Here is a 19,190-nt window from a genome sequence, read left to right as displayed (position 1 = left end):
AATGGGTAGATTTTGTACTCACACATCTACAAACATGAGCCAAAATAAATCCATCATCCCTTGAATGGTTTATATCTGTTGATTGGAAATGAGTAGATTTTGTACTCACACATGTACAAACATGAGCCAAAATAAATCTGTTACCCCTTCAGTGGCTTATGTCAGATTTTTTTTTTTGTCATAGCAAGGCAAAATCTGAGTAAGACAGAAAAATAGTAAGATAGAAAAGGGAAGTCATTACGGTGACTAACCTGACAGGCAGCTTTTCAGACTTGAGTACTGATGTACAGGAATAATTTATAAACATCTGGATAACCAGACTAAGAAATTCTGAAATGAAATAAGCAGAGCTTCATGGATTATTCTTATTAGAGATCAAACCAGAATACTGATGAGTGATGGATGGTGAAGATTATGTACAAGAGGCTCTAGCACAAAAGCTCAGAGACAAGGGCCAAGGCCCTGAGTGCAAGCCTTTGGACAGACAAAGAAGGAAGATGGGAAGGAGAGGAGGAGGTGGAGAAGAGGAGGAGGAGGCGGAGGAGGATGTCAGCAACAACAACAATAAAGAATAGCAGCAGCAGCCAAAACAACCCTTGAGGCCACTCAGAAGCCAGGAGTGCCCTTGAGGCCACTCAGGAATGGGCCACACTCCACCCAAGGGTCATCCAAGTATAAACACATTGAAAGACTTTCCCTTGAGAACAGGGCACTGCTGGGGCCCCGTATCCTCATCAGGCTTTCCATGTTCACTTGCCCAAGCGCTCAGAAGCCATAGTGGCTATGGCCCCAACAGGTGTGACTACAGCTCTGGCTAACGGCAGGCTTAGGTGGTGTTGGTCATGGGATACTGGTTTTGCAGGCATGCTGAATGCAAGTTACAGGATCATGAAGGCAAGGAAGCCTAGGCAATAATACGTACCAGGGAGATGGAATTAATGAGAGGGTAAAGCACACTGCACAAGAGGCAGTTAGAGAGACAAGGAAGTTGGAGATGTCAGTAATGTGGAATTCTTGGCAAGAAAGCCACAAGCAGCAAGGAGAGGGACCCCGAGGAGTGATGCTGTATGATGCTGGATAAGGCCACGGAGACAGGACTGCCCAAGGCCATTGCGCCTCACCTCATGCACCCATGCTGGTGTGTAGACACAGGATCAAATGTTTCCCTGCTGGATTCCAGCCTTGCTTTGTCATCCCTTTCTGTATCTCAACTTCGCTCATTTGGAATGGGAATGTATACTCTGTATCCTTTGATCTTGGAAGTCTGTTACTTACTTTTTGCTTCCTAGAGACTGTAAGCTACAAGTATGCCCCAGTGCTTGAAGCATCTTAGTGCTTCGACATTTGAACACCATTGGACCTAGGAAGACTTCAGAGATGCTTAGAGATGGATTAAATGCATTTTGGATTATTACACAGACACGACTCTTTGGGGCCATGGACAAAATGTGATGAATTGAAAACAAACTGTCAACGCTAGGCCCACATTGTAAGCTGAGTTCCCAGCATGAGCTACTGTCTATGGAGATGATGTGGTTTCATCGAAGCAAAGCAAGGCAGAACACAGAAAGGAAACCACACTACAAAGAAGTGAAATGAAGTTAGCTGTGCTCATATGTAATGATGTGGCTGTTCAGTGTAGCTGGGGCGTTTCCCTGAGATTATTACGAAGGGATGCTTCACTTTCTGTGCACATGTCCAGCAGCCAACCCTGTTCACCATGCCATCGGTGGCTCACCTCAGTGGCCCTCTCTTAGTATGGCAGCCTAAGCAAAGGGGTTGGGATTGTTTCCTAACCATGGGAGCTAGGAAAGATGCTTTCTGTCCCAGCTCCAATGTGTTCCACTGAAGAGCTGCCAGAGCAGACGCAGAGCCTTCCATGCTGAGAGCCAGGGCCCAGCTACCCTCCCTTGCTGTAGAGTCTGTACCCTGGCTCTCTCTGCAGGCTCTGTGTGGTTAGTGATGCAGGGCAGGAGGTGGTGTGCAGGCTGTGTGCCCCTGCTGCTCTACAGGCCTGTCCTGACCCCACCCCCTTCCTGGCCAATAATCTCGTTTCCTCTAGAGGTCTTTGCTTCCTGTTTTCGAATATCTGCACCTCAGAGCCAGAGAGGTCTGAGGAAAGGAGCAATCCACAGTCCTGGGCTCTGTCCACACTCCGCGTTACTTCTACACCTCTCCTCCTGCCAGCTCTGCAGCTTCAGATGTCTCAGAGTCCTACTGAAAGAGAAAAAAGAATCTAAGCAGTATAGAGGAGTGAGTACCATTCATCCCTATTCCTGCATTTTCCTTGCTCTTTCTATCACTCCTTCCTTGTAATAGCAATCCCTCTTACCTCAACCCCTCATCCTCCAATCCTTCCTTTCCTCCTCCCATGTTGTCATCCTCATATCTTCCATGCCTCATTCTCTCATCCCCATTCTCTTGTCTCTCCGTCTTCTGACTCTGTCATCCTTCCTTCGGACCCGTCTTCCATTTTCTGTAATCCCATCCCTCTTTTCCCATTATCCTTCCTAAGCACAGAAATTCTCTCTGCTCACTTCTTTTTTCATATTTTACCCATTTTCACATCTCAAACTTTCTCTCCTGGGCTTTATCTACCACCTAATCCCTTTCCCTTACCTTCTTCCAATACCATCAATTGGATAATGTTCTGGAGTTAACAACTCTGGGTTGTGAATGGTGCGTAGGAGTTTACCAGGCCAAGAGAAACAATCTCAGTGAGAACCTTGCAATGAGTGACTGGAGAGAGAAGAAATCAGCAACACTCAGATAGTCTAATTTCTCTTCACTATGGAATCCCCATTCATATCCTCAAATCCACCCTTCCAGGAGCAGACATGGCTGGTAGATCCTATCGTAGCTCTGCTCCATTACTTGATCCATCAGAAGATGAAGAAGAAATAGAAGAAGGAGAAAATGGAACAGCTTCAGTTTCAGCTGCTCGATCCAGCATGGGTGAAGAGAGCATCTGGCCCCAGCTCAGCTCAGTGAGAGAAGGTGAGTGGTACAAATGTGTCCTCATGCCTGGTGGCTCAGGATGGTCATCAGCAGACTTAGACCCAGACTCCTTACACATTGGGTAGATGTGGTTATGTGTCCAAGCCCAGGCAGAGACACAATTCATGCACAATTGATATCAAACAAGAAAACCAAGGCACCTATCCCAATGTGTTCCACCAAAGAGCTGCCCTGGCAGACACAGAGCCTTCACATCCCGAGAACCAGCCCTCCCTTGCTGCAGAGTCTGTGCCCTGGATCTCTCTGCAGACTCTGTGTGGTTCGTGAGACAGGGCAGGAAGTGGTGTGCTAGCTGTGTGCCCTGCTGCTCTACAGGCCTGTCCTGACCCCTCCCTTCCCTGGCCAGTAATCTCCTGTTTCCTCTAGAGTTCGACTTTCCTGTATTCAAATATCTGTGTCTCAGAGCCAGAGTGCTGAGAAAACCCGCAATGTGCAGTCCTGGGCTCTCACCTGGGCTCTTAGGCCACGCTCAGTGTTGCTTCTCTCACAGCTCTCCTCCTGTCAGTGCTGTGGCTCCCAATATCCTGAGTCCTACCGAAACAGAAGGAAGAATCTGAGCAGTCAGAAGAATGATATGCCTCATCACCCTTTCCAGCATTCACCTCGCTCTTTCTTTCTGTCTTTCCATCCTCCTGATGCCATCCCCCCTCACCTCAACCCCTCATCCTCCAGTCCATCCTTTGCCTCCCAAGTTGTCATCCTCATGTCTTCCATGGTCCCCATACCTCATCCTCTCATCCACATTTTCTTGTCCCTCCATCTTCCTATTCTCATCCTTCTGTCCCACCATTCTTCCAGCTTCTTTTATCCCATTCTTCTTCCATTATCCTTCCTAAGCACAGTTGTCCTCTCTGCTCCCTCCTTCCCATATTTTTACCCATTTCCACACCTCAAAATCTTGGCTTTTTCTCCCACCTAATACCTTTCCCTTCCCTTTTCCCCACATCATCAATTGGCTGATGCTTTGGAACTGACAATGCTGAGTTTTTAAATTTATTTTATTGTTATTATAAAGATGATGTGCAGAGGGGCTACAGTTACATAAGTGAAGTAATGAGTACATTCCTTTTGAACAGTGTCATCTTTTCTCTTGTTTTCTCCCAGTTTTCCCTCACTTCCCCATCCCCTACAAGTTGTATAGTTCATTGTCTAATAAGTATCACTGCTGAATTAGTTCATCCTTTGTCCCATCATTTCTGTGCTTCCCATTACCCTTTCCAAATTAGATAAACTTACATACAAGACAAAGGGTAAAGAAATCAAAAGCAGTGACAAAAGGGGAAAAACAGAAGAAAAAACACCTCTTGTTTCCATTTCTTGGAATTCATTTGATAAACATCATTTTATATAATCATATATACATAAACGTTAAGCTCCTGTGATACTCTCCTACAAATATCCTCCTTTGGTTTCACTGTGTGAATGTTGGGAGTTCTGCTTAATGCCCAAGTGTAATTTTTTGTTTTTTCACCATCCATTATGTTTACTTATAGATTTATAGGCACATTCTTGGTAGAAGGTCTTTACTAGCTATGCATCAGACAAGTGCCTCATATCTAAAATGTACTTAGAGCTCAAAAATTAAGCCATCCCCCGCAAACAAAACCTCAAAAAAAACCAATTACTAAATGGGCTAAAAACTCAGAAGAAATAGTAAGAATGGCCAATAGACACATGAAGAGATGTTCAACATCTGGTCATGAAAGAAATGCAAATCAAAACAACATTGAGATTCCACCTCACCTTAGTTAGAATGGCCATTATCAAGAAAACTAACATTAACAGATGCTGGCAGGGATGTGGCCAAAATGGAATGTTACTACACTGTTGGTGGAGATGTGAACTTGTTCAACCACTTTGGAAAGCAGTGTGAAGTGTAAACTTGTTCAACCACTCTGGAAAACAGTATAGAGGTTCCTCAAAAGACTACACAAAGAGTTCCTCTATGACCCAGCAATCCCACTTTGGGGCATTTACCCAAATGATCACAAACAAGGCCATACTAAAGCTACCAGCACAGCTATGTTTATCGCAGTATTATTCGCCACAGCTAAGATATAGAACCAACCCAGATGCCACTCAGTAGATGAGTGGATCAAGAAAATGTGATATATATATGTATATATATACATACATATATATATACATACATGCATACATGTACACACACATACACAAACATACATATAGTGGAATTCTATGCTTCCATCAGAAAGAATGACACTGCCCCACTTGTTAGGAAATGAAAAGGCAAAAAAAAAATCACATTAAGTGAAGTAACCCAGTCCCAAAGAAATTTAAGTACCAAGGTTTCTGTTATTTGCAATAGCTAGTATACATATAGGATAATCTTTTGAGCTGAAGAGCTCAAAAGCCATGCACATATGACCATATAAGGTGTTGCTAAGTGAAATGAACCCCAAGATATGGACACAGGATGTATGTCTTTATTCTTACTGTTTTAAATGTACTATGTGATTTTTCTGTTGTTGCTATTTCCTTTGTATGTTCTTTCCCCTATGGCATATCCCCTGTTGTCACTGTACTTGATTTTGGTCCCCTGCATCTTGTATATACACTTGTCTGATCTGGGGAGGGGAAGGGGAATAACAAAACACTGAAACAAAGACACAGATAACCCATTGCAACAAGGATACTCACAAGACAGTATATTGGAAATGAACTTTACAACTTCAGGTGGGGGGGAAGTAGAGGTAGGAAGGGATAGTGGGACAACAAGGGAAGGGGTAACAAGTAATGTGTGACAAGTAATGTACTCATTGCCTTACTCATGTAAGTGTAATCCCTCTCTGTACAGCATCTTTGCAACAAAATAAAATTAAAAAAAAATAAATATAGAGCTTCTCTAAGGCCAGAAATCGCACTCCTGGGCATTTATCCAATTGACCACACACTAGGCCACATTGAAGTCACCAGCACAACCACGTTCATTGCAGAAGTAAATGCTGGGTTTTGAATGATAAATAAGAGTTTAGCAGGCCAAGAGAAATGATCTCAGTGAGAGCCTTGCAGTGACTGATTAGAGAGAGAAAAAAACAGCAACACTAAGGTCTTCTGATTCCCTTTTTCCTTCACTATGGAATCCCCATTCATATCCTCAAATCCACCCTTCTAGGAGCAGACATGGCTGGCAGAATGATCTGTATCTCGGCTCTATCGCATGATCTTACAGTAAAAGACAAAGGAGGAGGAGAAAATGAGACATTTTCAATTTCAGCTGCTCAATCAAGCATTCCTGAAAACATTGCCTGGTCTCTGCCCTGTTCAACAAGAAAAGGTGAGTGGTACGAATGTGTCCTCATGCCTGGTGGCTCAGGATGGTCATCAGCAGACTTAGACCCAGACTCCTTACACATTGGGTAGATGTGGTTGTGTGTCCAAGCCCAGGCAAAGGCACAATTCATGCACAGTTGATATCAAACAAGAAAACGAAGGCACCTATCCCAATGTGTTCCACTGAGGAACTGCCCTGGCAGACACAGGACCTTCCATCCTGAGAACCAGGGCCCAGCCACCCTCCCTTGCTGTAACATCCATGCCCTGGCTCTCTCTGCAGGTTCTGAGTGATGGTGATGCTGTAGTGTGCTGGCTGTGTGCCCCTGCTGCTCTACAAGCCTGTCCTGACTCCACCCCTTCACTGGCCATTGATTTCTGTTTCCTCTGGATGACTTGACTTTCCTGTTTTGAATATCTTGGCCCCAGAACAAGAGAGTTCAGAGGAGCATGCAATGGGCAGTACTGGGCTTTCTCCTGGGTTCTGAGACCATGTTCAGTGTTGCTTCTCCTATACCTCTCCTCCTGTCAGCACTGCTGCTCCCATTTTCCCAGCAATCCTACTGAAAAAGAAGAAAGAATCTGAGTAGTATAGAGGAGTGCTCCTCATTCCCTTTCCTCCATTCTCCTAGCTCTACATTTCTATCACTCCATCCTCCTGATAGCAACTCTCCTTACAACCCCTCATCCTTCAAACCATTCTTTCCTCCACCCATGTGGCCATCCTTATGTCTTCTGTGGACTCCATGCCTCATCCTCTCATCCATATTTTCTCATCCCTCCATTTTCCTATTATTCCATCCTTCCATCCTTTCTTTCTTCCATCCTGTCATGCCCCTTCCAATCCTCTTTTCCCATTATCCTTCCTAAGCACAGGAGTTCTCTCTGCTTACTCCTTTTCCATATTTTTATCCATTCCCAAATGCCAACTTAATCCCTGTCCCTTCCCTTCTTCCAATACCATCAATTGGCTGATTCTCTGGAGTTGACAATGCTGGGTTTAGAATGATGAAGTGGAGTTTACCAGGCTAAGAGAAATGATGTCAGTGAGAGCCTTGCAGTGAGTGATCATACAGAGTGGGAAACAGGCACACTTGGATCCTCTGATTTCCTTTTCCCTTCACTATTAACTCCCCATGAATATTCTCAAATATTCCCTGACAGGAGCACACATGGCTTTCAAAGCCTATCATTTTTCTACTTTATCCCCTGATATTATTAAAGAAGAAGAAAACATGGGAGGAGTTGGAGGAGATGAAAGAGGAGGAGGAGGAGGAGGAGGAGGAGGAGTTTTTGTTGGGGCTATTTCATCTTCAGCTGCTCAACTTAGCATTCCTGAAGAGAATGTGGGATCCCTGCCTGGCTTCATGAGTGGTGAGTGGCACAAAAGTGTCCTGGTGACCCAGGTTGGCGATCGGCAGACCAGGACCTGGTCCATCACTTCTCCATCAAATGAGCCAGATATTGTAGTGCACCCAAGCCCAGGCAGAGCCATCATCAATTCACTGTCCCTGTCAATAAGAAAAAAAAGCCCCCATTCATTCCCACTGTTTCTCCCCAAAGCAACACAGACCTCTCCTACCAGGCACTTCTCAGGCAGTGATGTAGACTGCTCTTTCAAGGGAGCAGTGAGTCACGACCCTATGCAGGATTTAGCAGGCTGACTGCAGGACCCTTAATAGATCCCAAACTCCACACCCTCTTTAAGGCCCCCATGTGATACCCCAAAATATGGATCTCAGAGGGGAGAGGCTGCCATTCTGAAGAGCACTGAGTGGGAATGCCCTGGGTTCAAGTGCAGCTCTCAAGAGGAGCACTTTTTGCTTTACCATACACTGCTGCCATGATGTGCTGTCTCAGGAGAGCCCCCAAAAGCAATGAGCCTGTCTGTTATAGACTCAAAGTTTCAAAACCATGAGCCAAAAGAAACATTTTCTCTTTTTAAGCTCATTATCTCAAGCATTGGTTACAGGGATGAGTTTGGTGTGTGCATATATGGGTGTATATGTGTGTGTGTGTGCACTGTGATTGCTACTATTTTTTTAAAAAACTAATTTAAAAATCTTGCTGCCTATAATTGGTCTTTGAGGACTATGGTTTGAAGTCATCCTGGACAGCAAAGTCTATGAGACTCTTACCTGAATTAAGCACCAAAAATCCAGAAGTGGCTCAAGTGGTAGAGCACCAGCCTTCAGTAACAACTAAAAAAGAGCATGAGGTACTAATTGCAAGCCTCAGAACTGACTTCTGTGTGCAGACATTAACCAAAAAAATCTCTCTGGGCGCCAGTGGCTCATGCCTGTAATCCTAATTACTCAAGATGCTAAGATCTGAGGATCGCTGTTCAAAGCCAGCCCGGGCAGGAAAGTCTGTGAAACTCTTATCTCCAATAAACCACCAGAAAACCGGAAGTGGTGCTGTAACTCAAGTGGTAGAGTGCTAGCCTTGAGCTGAAGAGCTGAGGGACAGCGCCCAGGTTCAGAGTTCAAGCCCCATGACCAACAACAAAAAAAAAATCTCAAGGTAACAAAATATAAGCATTTAATGAAGCTCTTATTATGATTTGCATTACTGGAAGGTGGAAGCTTATAGCCCCTCATGGAAGAGATAAGGCTCAGAGAGGGATAGAAATGACACAGAGGAGCCATGCAGAACCAGTGTGGGGACTCCCAGCAGCATCTGAGACCATCACTCTGCATGAGGCTGTCAGCGAGGAAGTGGAGGCTGGTCTCAGCTGAGGCCTAAATACTATGAAAAACCCCATCTTCAGTCCCTTTCCTCTACTTCCTTCTCCCTGCTGCCATGTCTCCTTGCCATAGCCCACTCTCCACCCCCACCTGGCTCAGCAATATTGAGTGCCTGAACCCTGAAGCCTTCAGACATCCCCAGAAATGAGACAGAGGAATTTAACAAGGCTGCCTGACACTTCTGAGCTTAACTAGAAGGCTGAGACCTTCTAGGCTGGGCTGAGACCCCTGGATTGAGAGTCATGCCAAAAAGTATACTTTTTGCATCCCCAAAAGTACACCTGGAGACCTGGGGTGGGAAACTGAAGAGGAAGGATACAGGGCCCAGGAATAAATCTTTCTTCCCCTGTGTCTCAGAATCCACATCTAAACCTTCTTTCCTAGGAGCTATCCCTTTACAGGTCACCTGCTGCGGACCGGCTCTGTCGGGACGACGGAGGACACCTAGTGGAGGAACTGGAATAGGTGGGGAGATGGCAAACAGACAACTCACACACAAGAGGAGTGGATGCTGAGTGGGATTTAATGCAGAGGATAACAAGCTTTTATAGCAAAAGTCTCCATGAGAAAGGGCAAAAGGTTACACAATCTTGCTGCAGGGCTTCATTCTTGGGTGGTCACCAGCTGGTCGCCTGATAGGCACTTGTTTCCGGCTTTACCTCTATTTTTAAGAAATACAATGGGTTTCGATGTTTATCACCAATTAACCATTACTTTTTTCTATAGAGGCCTTAACTGTCCCATAAGATCTTTCCTGTTCCTTCTTTAATAGTAAACACCAAGGAGGCCTACATCTAGCAAGTCTCTTAGTAAATGAAAGAGAGTAGCAGGAAATTCTTCCTCCTAAATAGTTATCTCAGCAATTGCCATACATTCTTTCTGTTCTAGCCGCGCCTACAGCTTCTTGTAAATCTCTTACAAACAATTCCTTCTGCTGAAATGACGTCGTGAAACTCCCAATACTTTTATATTTACTTATGACTTGTCTACTAGCCTCCATAAGAGGGGCTTTCAGAGTAGCACTTAACTCTGGTGAGTTAGTCATATTTTTAAGACACTCATCAGATATTGGAGTCGTCAACACTCTTAAGAAAGAGCCTTGAATAAGGGAACGTTGAGCATGAGTAAGTACAATGAGCAGCAGAAACAGTAAAAGATTAATAGGCACTCCTATACAGTGAAGAAAAGAAAAACAAGAACAGAAACACATCTTTCCCAGGGGCTTGCCAGCCTTTCCAGGAGGTAGGCCTCTTTGAAGCCCCGTTCTCTGAGGTAGACTTCAGTGAAGTCCCATTCTCAGAGATAGGTCTCTGTGAAGCCCCATTCTCAGGTCTGAAAGCAGGTTTCCCATGCTAAGCAGACTCCACCGGAGTAGGCGTGGCAGTCACCTCCACTCCATAGTACAAAATTGGTACCCTTCAGGTTCTACGCAAAAATCCCCTTGCATAAAGATCTGAATAAAGATTCTATTGAGGTATCATCAGAGGGCTTAAGCTGCTCACCTCTCCTTACATCCCAATGGCACTCTTCTCTCCCTTGCTCTCTGCAATACCCAACATCACAGGCTTTTCTTTAAAACACAGAATAATTCTGCTCGGCCCACAGTTTGCACAGCCCAAGGTCCAGTGCCTTGAAGCATGGTGCCCAGCACTAAAGATACCACCTTCCCTGACACATAGGTGATTGTGTCATCAGAGCTCCTACCTTACCAGTAGATTCAACCACTGATGGCTTTGTAACCTGATAGCATTCTTGGCAGGTGGTACAAAGAGAGGGGGTGGGGCTTGGGTGGAGGTGGCAGAACATAAGGCCATGCCTTTGAAAGTTAAAGTCTCGCCCCCTTCCTGTCTCTCTCTGCTCCCTGGCTGAAATAAGTTGAGCATGTTCCTAGACCATACATTCTTGCTGCTGTCATATTTGGTCTCACCTAAGTCCAACACAACAAGGACATCTAACCCGAAATGTCAGAGACTATGATTCAAAAGAAGGCTTTCATTCTTTCAGAGTGTCTCTTTTAGGTGTTTCTCATAGCAACAGAGAATAACAGAGTTCAGAATGTATGTGTGAGGAAAAAGCCACTTACTCTAGTCACTTGTCTTCTGTCATTTCCCCCAATTTCTGCAGCCAGCAAATGATGTGGTTGGAATAGTGCCTAAATTCATTCTGCTGTTTAATGAATGAAATCAATTATAACATATATCTTTGCTTCCTCTTTTACTTAGGAACCAAAGAAAAGTTCCAGAATCTGAAGACAGAGGAGTCCAGCCCAGCACATTTCTGGAAAAATGAGGATTTGCAACAAAAATTCACCCAGCTGTTACTTTTAGAAAAACCTCATCTCAGAGGCCAGGAACTCCTCCCGAAGGAAAACTGGCATCAGAATGAAATGGAGGAAGTAGGACATTTAATTGACATTGGAGATTTATTTGGCCCAGGACCAAGTACCCAGGAAGAACCTCAAACAGTTATATTGTATGGACCTGCTGGAATTGGGAAGTCAACTCTGGCCAGGCAGGTGAAGGTAGCCTGGGAGGAAGGTCAGCTGTACAGGGACCACTTCCAGCACATCTTCTGCATCAGCTGCAAGGAGCTAGACCAACACAAGATGCTGAGTCTGGAAGAGGTCATCATGAAAGACTCATCTGGCCACCTCAAGGAGATTCTCACGAGGCCAGAGCAGCTGCTCTTCATCATCGATGGTGTGGATGAACTACCATTGTTTGCAGAGGGGATGGAATCATATCTTTGTCTGCACTGGAGCCAGCCTCAGCTGGTTCACACACTGGTGTGCAGTTTGCTGAGGAGAATCATGCTTCCTGAAGCTTCCTTGCTCATCACAGCTCAGACCACAGCTCTACAGAAGCTTATCCCTTTCTTAAAGCAGCCCCGTTGTGTGGAAGTCCTGGGCTTCTCTGAGTCCAGTAGGAAGGAGTATTTCTACAAGTATTTCTCAAAGGAGAGCCAAGCACTCAAAGCCTTTAGCTTGGTTGAATCAAACCCCGCACTATTGACTCTGTGTCTGGTGCCTTGGGTGTCGTGGCTGGTCTGCACATGCCTCAAGCAGCAGATGAAGCGGGGGGAGGACCTTCCACTCACCTCCCAGACCACCACAGCCCTCTGTCTGCACTACCTTGTCCAGACTCTCCCAGCTCAGCTCCTGGGAACCCAGATCAGGAAGATCTGCACTCTGGCTACTATGGGCATCTGGCAAAGCAAGACTTTGTTTAGTGTAGATGACCTCAGCAAGTGTGGAGTAGATAGGACCATCATTATCACTTTCTCAGAGATCAGTGTTCTTCAAAAACACAGCCAGTCTCAGTTCTACAGCTTCCTTCATTCTTGTTTCCAGGCATTCTTTGCAGCAATGTCTTTCATCTTGTGGGATGAGGAGGGGGGCATTGACTTGCCTGACTGTTTCACAGATATAATAAGATTAACACAAGGGGACAGAAGTTATCTGTTGGTGGCACCAACCATAAACTTCCTATTTGGTCTTTTAAGTGAACCGGTGGTAGATGTGCTGGAAAAGATCTTCACCTGCAAGTTTCATCGATTGAGGTTGTTGCACATGTGGGATTGGATCCAAGTGGAGAACCCTCTACAGCAGCCATATTCTGTGGAGATGTTTCACTTTCTATATGAGTCTCAGAATGAGCGAATCCTATCATCTGCACTAAGATGGGCTAATGAAACAAGGATATATATCCAGACAGATGTGGAGCTCTTGGTGGTCACTTTCTGCCTTAAGCTCTGCAGACACATGAAGAGGCTTCAGCTGAGTGAAGGTGGATGGCCAGGAGATGCAGGGAGGCCCTCTGGGGTAGTTCTGTGAGTATCCAAACCGGCCCTGCTCTCCTGTTCTTCTGTGGGTCCCATATGTTTCCAAAGCAGATCCCAGTGGATTCTTTTTTTTTTTCTTTTTCTTTTTTGTCGGTCCTGGGGATTGAACTCTGGGCCTGGGCGCTGTCCCTCACCTCTTCAGCTCAAGGCGAGTGCCTCTACCACTTGAGTCACAGTGCCACTTACAGTTTTTTAGTGGTTTATTGGAATTAAGACTCTCAGGGACTTTCCTGCCTGGGCTGGCTTTGAACTGCGATCCTCAGATCTCAGCATCCTGAGTAGCTAGGATTACAGGTGTGAGCCACCAGCGCCCGGCTACCAGTGGCTTCTAACTGTTCAAGGTAACTCCCATTGTCTTTCCTGAGGTCCTCTGAATGTGGGGCCATGGGGCTGGCCCTGCCTTGTACTGCTGTCCCTCCTCCCTGAGACTTTCCTGCTCAACCTGTCCTTGAACTGTGATTCTCAAATCCCAGCCTCTGGAGTAACTAAAGTTAGAGGGATGAACTGCCAGCATCTGGCTTTGTATTTAGATTGTTAAGGCAATTTTATATAACAAAATGTTCCTTGTAGATAATAAGAATATATCAATAAGCACAAGATATAGATATTTCTTATATAAATAAGCACAAGGTGAAAGTTAATATCACCCAAAATTCTATCATGAATGATTTGAAACATATCTATCTACTGTTTTTCCTATACATTTCTATGGGGAAATTGAGCTAGCCTTTACATTTTATCTTATAATCAGATTTATTTTCTTAGCATGTCAATGCTGGTACTGAGAAGTCTGACAGTTGTCTGTCTTTCTAGTTTGGTTACTATTTCTTTGTCTATGCAGAAACTTTTTATTTTAAGGTAGTCCCATTTGTCCAGTCTCTCTCCAATTTGCTGTGACCCTGGGACTCTGTTCAGGAAGTTCCTGCCCATGCCTATAAGTTCAAGTGTCTCTCCTACTCTGTCCTGCAGTAGTTTCAGAGTATCAGGTTTGATGTTAAGCTCTTTAATCCATTTTGAGTTGATCTTAATGCATAATGATAGGCTAGGGTCCACTTTCATTTTTCTACATGTGGCCACCCAGTTTTTCCAGCACCAATAGTTGAAGAGGTTATGATTCTTCTTTGGCTCCTTTGTCAAATATCAACTGACTGTACATATGTGGATTTATATCTGGGTCCTCTATCCTGTTCTATTGGTCTTTGGGTCTCTTTTTGTACCAGTACCAAGCTGTCTTTGTTATTATGGCTCTATAGTAGAGCTTGAAATTTGGTATCGTGATCCCTCCTGCATTGTTTCTTTTACCTAGAATTGCTTTGGCTATTCTAGGTCTTTTGTTGTTCCATAAGAACTTTTGGGCTGTTTTCTCTATTTCAGTAAAGTACGTCATTGGGATTTTAATGAGAATTGCATTGAACGTGTATATCAATCTTGGCACTATAGCCATTTTCATGATGTTAATTCTACCTATCCAGGAACATGGGAGATCTTTCCATTTCCTAGTATCCTCTATTATTCCTTTTTTTAGGCTTTTATAGTTTTCATGAAATAGATCTTTTACGTCTTTGGTTAGGTTAATTCCTACTTTATTTTTTTGAGGTTATTGTGAATGGGTTGTTTTCTTGATTTCCCTTTCTGCTTGTACATTGTTGGTATACAGAAAGGCGACTGATTTTTGTGGGTTAATTTTGTATCCTGCTACTTTGCCAAAGTGATTTATAAGTTCTAATCGTTTGGGGATGGAGCTTTTGGGATCATTAAGGTATAATCATGTCATCTGCAAAAAGAGATAGTCTAACTTCTTCCTCCCCTATGCAGATCCCTTTAATGTCTTTTTCCTGCCTTATTGCTCTGGCTAAGGATTCCAGAACTATATTGAATAGGAGAGGAGAGAGTGGGCATCCTTGCCTTGTTCCTATTTTTAGGGGAATTGGTTGTAGGTTTTCCCCCATTAAGTATGATATTGGCTATTGGTCTGTCATATAAGGCTTTTATTTATTTTTGGGGGGGGGGGGTCCGGTCGTGGGGCCTGAACTCTGGGCCTGGGTGCTGTCCCTCAGCTCTTCAGCTCAAGGCTAGCACTTTACCACTTGAGCCGCAGCACCATTTCCAGCTTTTTTCTTTTTGCTCATGTGGTGCTGAGGAATTGAACCCAGGGCCTCATGCATGCAAGGCAAGCACTCTACCACTGAGCCCCAAGGCTTTTATTGTTTTAAGGAATGTTCTTTCTATTCCATTTTTTTCCAGAACTTTTAACATGAATGAATGTTGTATTTGATCAAAAGCCTTTTTTGCGTCGATGGAGATAATCACGTGGTTCCTCACCTTGGATCTGTTGATGTGATGTAAACCATCCCTGTATCTCTGGGATGAAGCCTATTTGGTCATAATGTATGATTTTTTGAAATGTTACTGGATTCTGTTGGCTAAAAATTTATTGAGGAGCTTTGCATCTGTGTTTATCCAAGAGATTGGTCTGTAGTTCTCTTTTTTGGTTGGGTCTTTGCCTGGTTTGGGGATGAGTGTGATATTGTCTTCATAGAATGAGTCTGGGATTACGCCCTCTGCATTTATTTCTCTGAAGAGCTTGAGCAGTATGGGTATTAGTTCCTCTTTAAAGATCTTACAGAATTCCGTAGTGAATCCATCTGGTCCTGGGCTTTTCCTTGTGGGAAGGTTTCTTATTGCTTCCTTTATCTCACTATCTCATTGTAGGTTATTGCATAGTTAGTTATTTCTTCTTGGTTCAGTTTGGGCAGTTTGTATTTCTCTAGAAATTCATCCATTCTGCTAGATTTTCCTTCCTTGGTGAGTATAGAGTCTGGAAATATTTCTTTATAATTGTTTGGATGTCTTGAATGTTTGTTGTAATTTTTCCTGTGGCATCTTTAATCTTATTGATTTGGGTCTCTTCTCTTCTTTTTTTAGTTAATCTTGCTAGTGGTCCATCAATTTTATTGATTTTTTTTGAAAACAGCTTTTTGTTTTATTAATTTTATTTATAGTTTTCTTAGTCTCTATCTTAATTTCAGCTATTATTTTGGTTATCTCACTCCATCTAGCGACTTTAGGTTCAACTTTTTCTTGTGTCTCTAGCAGTTTTAGTTGCATCATGAGATTGTTTATTTGGTCTGTCTCTGTTTTCTTGATATGTGCACTGAGAGCAATAACCTTGCCCCTCAGGCATGCTTTCACTATGTCCCATAGGTTTCTTTGTGATATGTCTTCATTTTCATTGAATTGTAGGAACTTTTTAATTTCTTCTTTAATGTCTTCTGTGACCCTTGTGTTGCTCAGCAGTGTGCTGTTTAATTTCCATGTGTTTGATTTTTTTCTACTGTATGCCTTGTTGTTGAGAACTAGTTTGATTCCATTATGGTCAGATAAAATACAGGGGATTATTTCGATCTTCTTTGTTGTTGTTGTTGTTTTTGTTGTCAGTTATGGGGCTTGAACTCTGGACCTGAATGCTGTCTCTCAGCTCTTCAGCTCAAGGCTAGCACTCTACCACTTGAACTACAGACCACTTCTGGTTTTCTGGTGGTTTATTGGAGATAAGAGTCTCACAGACTTTTCTGTCCGGGCTGGCTTTGATCCTCAGATCCTGAGGTCCTCAGATCTCAGCCTCCTGAGTAGCTAGAATTACAGGGGTGAGCCACCGGCGCCCAGCTTTAATCTCCTTATATTTGCTTAAATTATTTGTATGAGCTAAGATATAATCTATTTTAGAATAAGTTCCATGGGCTGCTGAGAAGAATGTCTACTGGGGTTGTTGTTGGGTGGAAAACCTGCTATGTCAGTTAAGTCTATTTGAGAAATGACATTATTTAATTCAGAGACTTCTTTGCCAATTCTTTGGTTGGTGGACCTGTCCTTTGGTGGCAGTGGAGTATTAAAGTCTCCTAATGCCGGGTGCTGGTGGCTCATGTCTGTAATCCTAGCTACTCAGGAGGCTGAGATCTGAGGATTATGGTTCAAAGCCAGCCTGGACATTAAAGTCCATGAGACTCTTATCTCCAATAAACCACTAAAAAAATAGGAAGTGGCGCTGTGGCTCAAGCGGTAGAGTGCTCACCTTGAGCACAGGGATAGCTAGCACCCAAGCCCAGAGTTCAAGCCCCATGACCGACAAAAAAAAAAGTCTCCTAGTATTATTGTATTTCCTGTAAATCTGAGAGTAGTTGCTTAACATATTTGGGTGCGCCAATGTTTGGGGCATATAGATTTACAATGGTGATGTCCTCTTCTTGGATTGTTCCCTGTATTATTATATAGTGACCTTCTTTGTCTTTTCATAGTGATTTTAGTGTAAAGTTTATTTTATCAGATATCATAATGGCAACTCCTGCCTTCTTGCTGGGAGCATTTGCATGGTAGATCTTTCTCCATCCCTTCACTTGGAGTTTGCTTTTATCTTTGGCTATGACGTGAGTCTCTTGAAGACAGCAAATTGATGGATCTTGTTTTCTGATCCAATCTGCTGTTCTTTTTCTTTTGATTGGTGAACAGAGTCCATTAATATTTATGGTTATTATAGAGAGGTATATTGTATTTCCTGTCATTTTATACTTTCCTAAGTTTTTCTTCTTTCCTTTCCTCCTGTGTTTACTAAGTTGGTCTCCTAACGACATCTATCTGGTCTGGATTCCTGTTCTTGAATGCTTTCTTTGGATTGTAGTCCCACTCTTAATATTCTTTGTAATTCTGACTTATTATTTATGAATTCATTTAATTTTTCTTTACTATTAAAAATTTTAGTTTCTCCCTCGAATGTGAATGCTAGCTTTTCTGGATATACCAGTCTAGGCTGGCTGTTGTTGGTTCTCAGGGCTCAGATGGTACTTTTCCAGGCTTTCCTTGCATTCAGTGTCTGTGTGGAAAGATCTGCGGTGATTGTACTTTTTTTTTTCCATTGTAGTATAGCTCCTTCTTTACTTTTACTGCGTGCAAGATTGTTTCTTTCTTGTTAAAACCTAGCATTTTTACTATAATGTGCCTTACAGTGTTCCTCCTGGGATCTTGCTTGTTAGGTGTTCTGTAGGCCTCTGTTATGTAGGTAAGATTTTCTCATTTTAAGACTGGGGACGTTTTCAGTGATGATCTTATTGAATAAGTATTGCACTCCCTTATTCTGGTATTCCTCCCCTTTGTCCACCTCAAGTATACAAAGGTTAAATTTCTTGGCACTATCTGCTTGTTCTTGGGCTTCCCTTTGGCATGTTTTGAATGTTTCTTCCATATCCATCACTTCTTTTTCCAGTGCCTGCAATTTGTCTGCACTATCTGATATTCTATTTTCCATTTCATTTATTCTATTAACTGTGGCTTCCATTGTGGTTTGCATGGAGGAAATTGAATTTTGCATGGAAGAGATTGAGCCATTTATAATTTATAGAGTATTAATCTCATCTTTTAGCAAGGTGTGTACTGCATCTATTTTTGAGTGCATTTCTTGTTTGAAGCCCTGGATCTCTTTTGATAGTTCGTTCCTTTGTTCTTTAAATTTCTGATTTATTTCTCATTTTAATTCTTGAGTCATTCCCTGTATCATCTCTTGGATGTAGCGTTTGTCTTCCATTTCTTTTTCGTTTCCACTGGCATTCTCCCCTGGGTGGTTGCTGGCCTTTGAGTCTGGTTTACTGTCTTGGCTGTTGATGAATTTTGTAATTTTTCGCTGGGATTTTTGCATATGGATTCAGGAATTGTTGGAGACCAATTACAGGCCCTGATTGTTTTGGTCACTAGGTGGCTACCTTTGCTTGGGTCTGGATTTGTTCTTGGATCAATTGATGTAGCTTGCTCTGGGCACTGGGCTGGTTGAGAGCATTTTACCTGGGCGGAGGATCTGTTGTGGGAGGAGTTGCTTTCCAGCTGCTGGTCTGACTCACATAGGGCTTACTCCTGTTAGTCTGTGGTGGGCAGACACACTCTGCCCTCTGCTGGGGTGTGCACTCAGATCCTGACCAGTCAGAGGCAGGCAGTGAAGATGACTAGGGTTCCTGCTTATCCTGGTATTGGTTAGGCGCTGTCCAGCGGTGCTGTGGCAGATCGCTGGTCTTGTGCACTGTAGGTTGCTGTTCAACATTGTGTTCCCTGTTTGTTGAGATGAAAGTGGGCTATTCTGGGTGGTGGTGCAGGCTGGGTCTGTGTTTCACAGCCTTTACCACTGTTTATGCTGTCCCGTTTGGTGTTATGGGTCTGGGGTTTCTCTCCGCTGCTGCCCCGCTATGGGCTGGACTGCTTGCACGGGCCAGCCAGGGAGGGGCAGGGTTGCACTGCGAGTCTCGGGTCCTT

The 19,190-nt window shown here is 43.6% G+C and overlaps 1 protein-coding gene across 5 annotated transcripts in view; it reads left to right on the top strand.

The window, feature by feature from the left end:
• Nucleotides 1–2,123: 2,123 nt before the first annotated feature.
• LOC122108583 (NACHT, LRR and PYD domains-containing protein 1-like) overlaps nt 2,124–19,190 on the top strand; it is a 49,782-nt gene continuing 32,715 nt past the window's right edge. For 4 of the 5 annotated variants that reach the window (XR_006147599.1, XR_006147598.1, XM_042680573.1 and 1 more), the window contains exons 1-4: nt 2,124–2,253; nt 2,830–2,997; nt 6,155–6,316; nt 11,282–12,887. Coding sequence is in view for 3 of the 5 variants with exons in the window: in XM_042680573.1 (XP_042536507.1) it covers nt 2,838–2,997; nt 6,155–6,316; nt 11,282–12,887 (1,928 nt within the window). In the remaining 2 variants the exon portion in view is untranslated. Of the gene's footprint in view, nt 2,254–2,829; nt 2,998–6,154; nt 6,317–7,618; nt 7,687–11,281; nt 12,888–19,190 lie in introns of those variants that run through there. The other variant, XM_042680574.1, reaches the window with a different exon arrangement.

Source organism: Dipodomys spectabilis, unplaced genomic scaffold (assembly GCF_019054845.1).
Source record: "Dipodomys spectabilis isolate Male_0828 unplaced genomic scaffold, ASM1905484v1 ptg000062l, whole genome shotgun sequence".
Taxonomy (NCBI): Eukaryota; Metazoa; Chordata; class Mammalia; order Rodentia; family Heteromyidae; genus Dipodomys; species Dipodomys spectabilis.
This window is presented reverse-complemented; position numbering and strand designations above follow the sequence as displayed.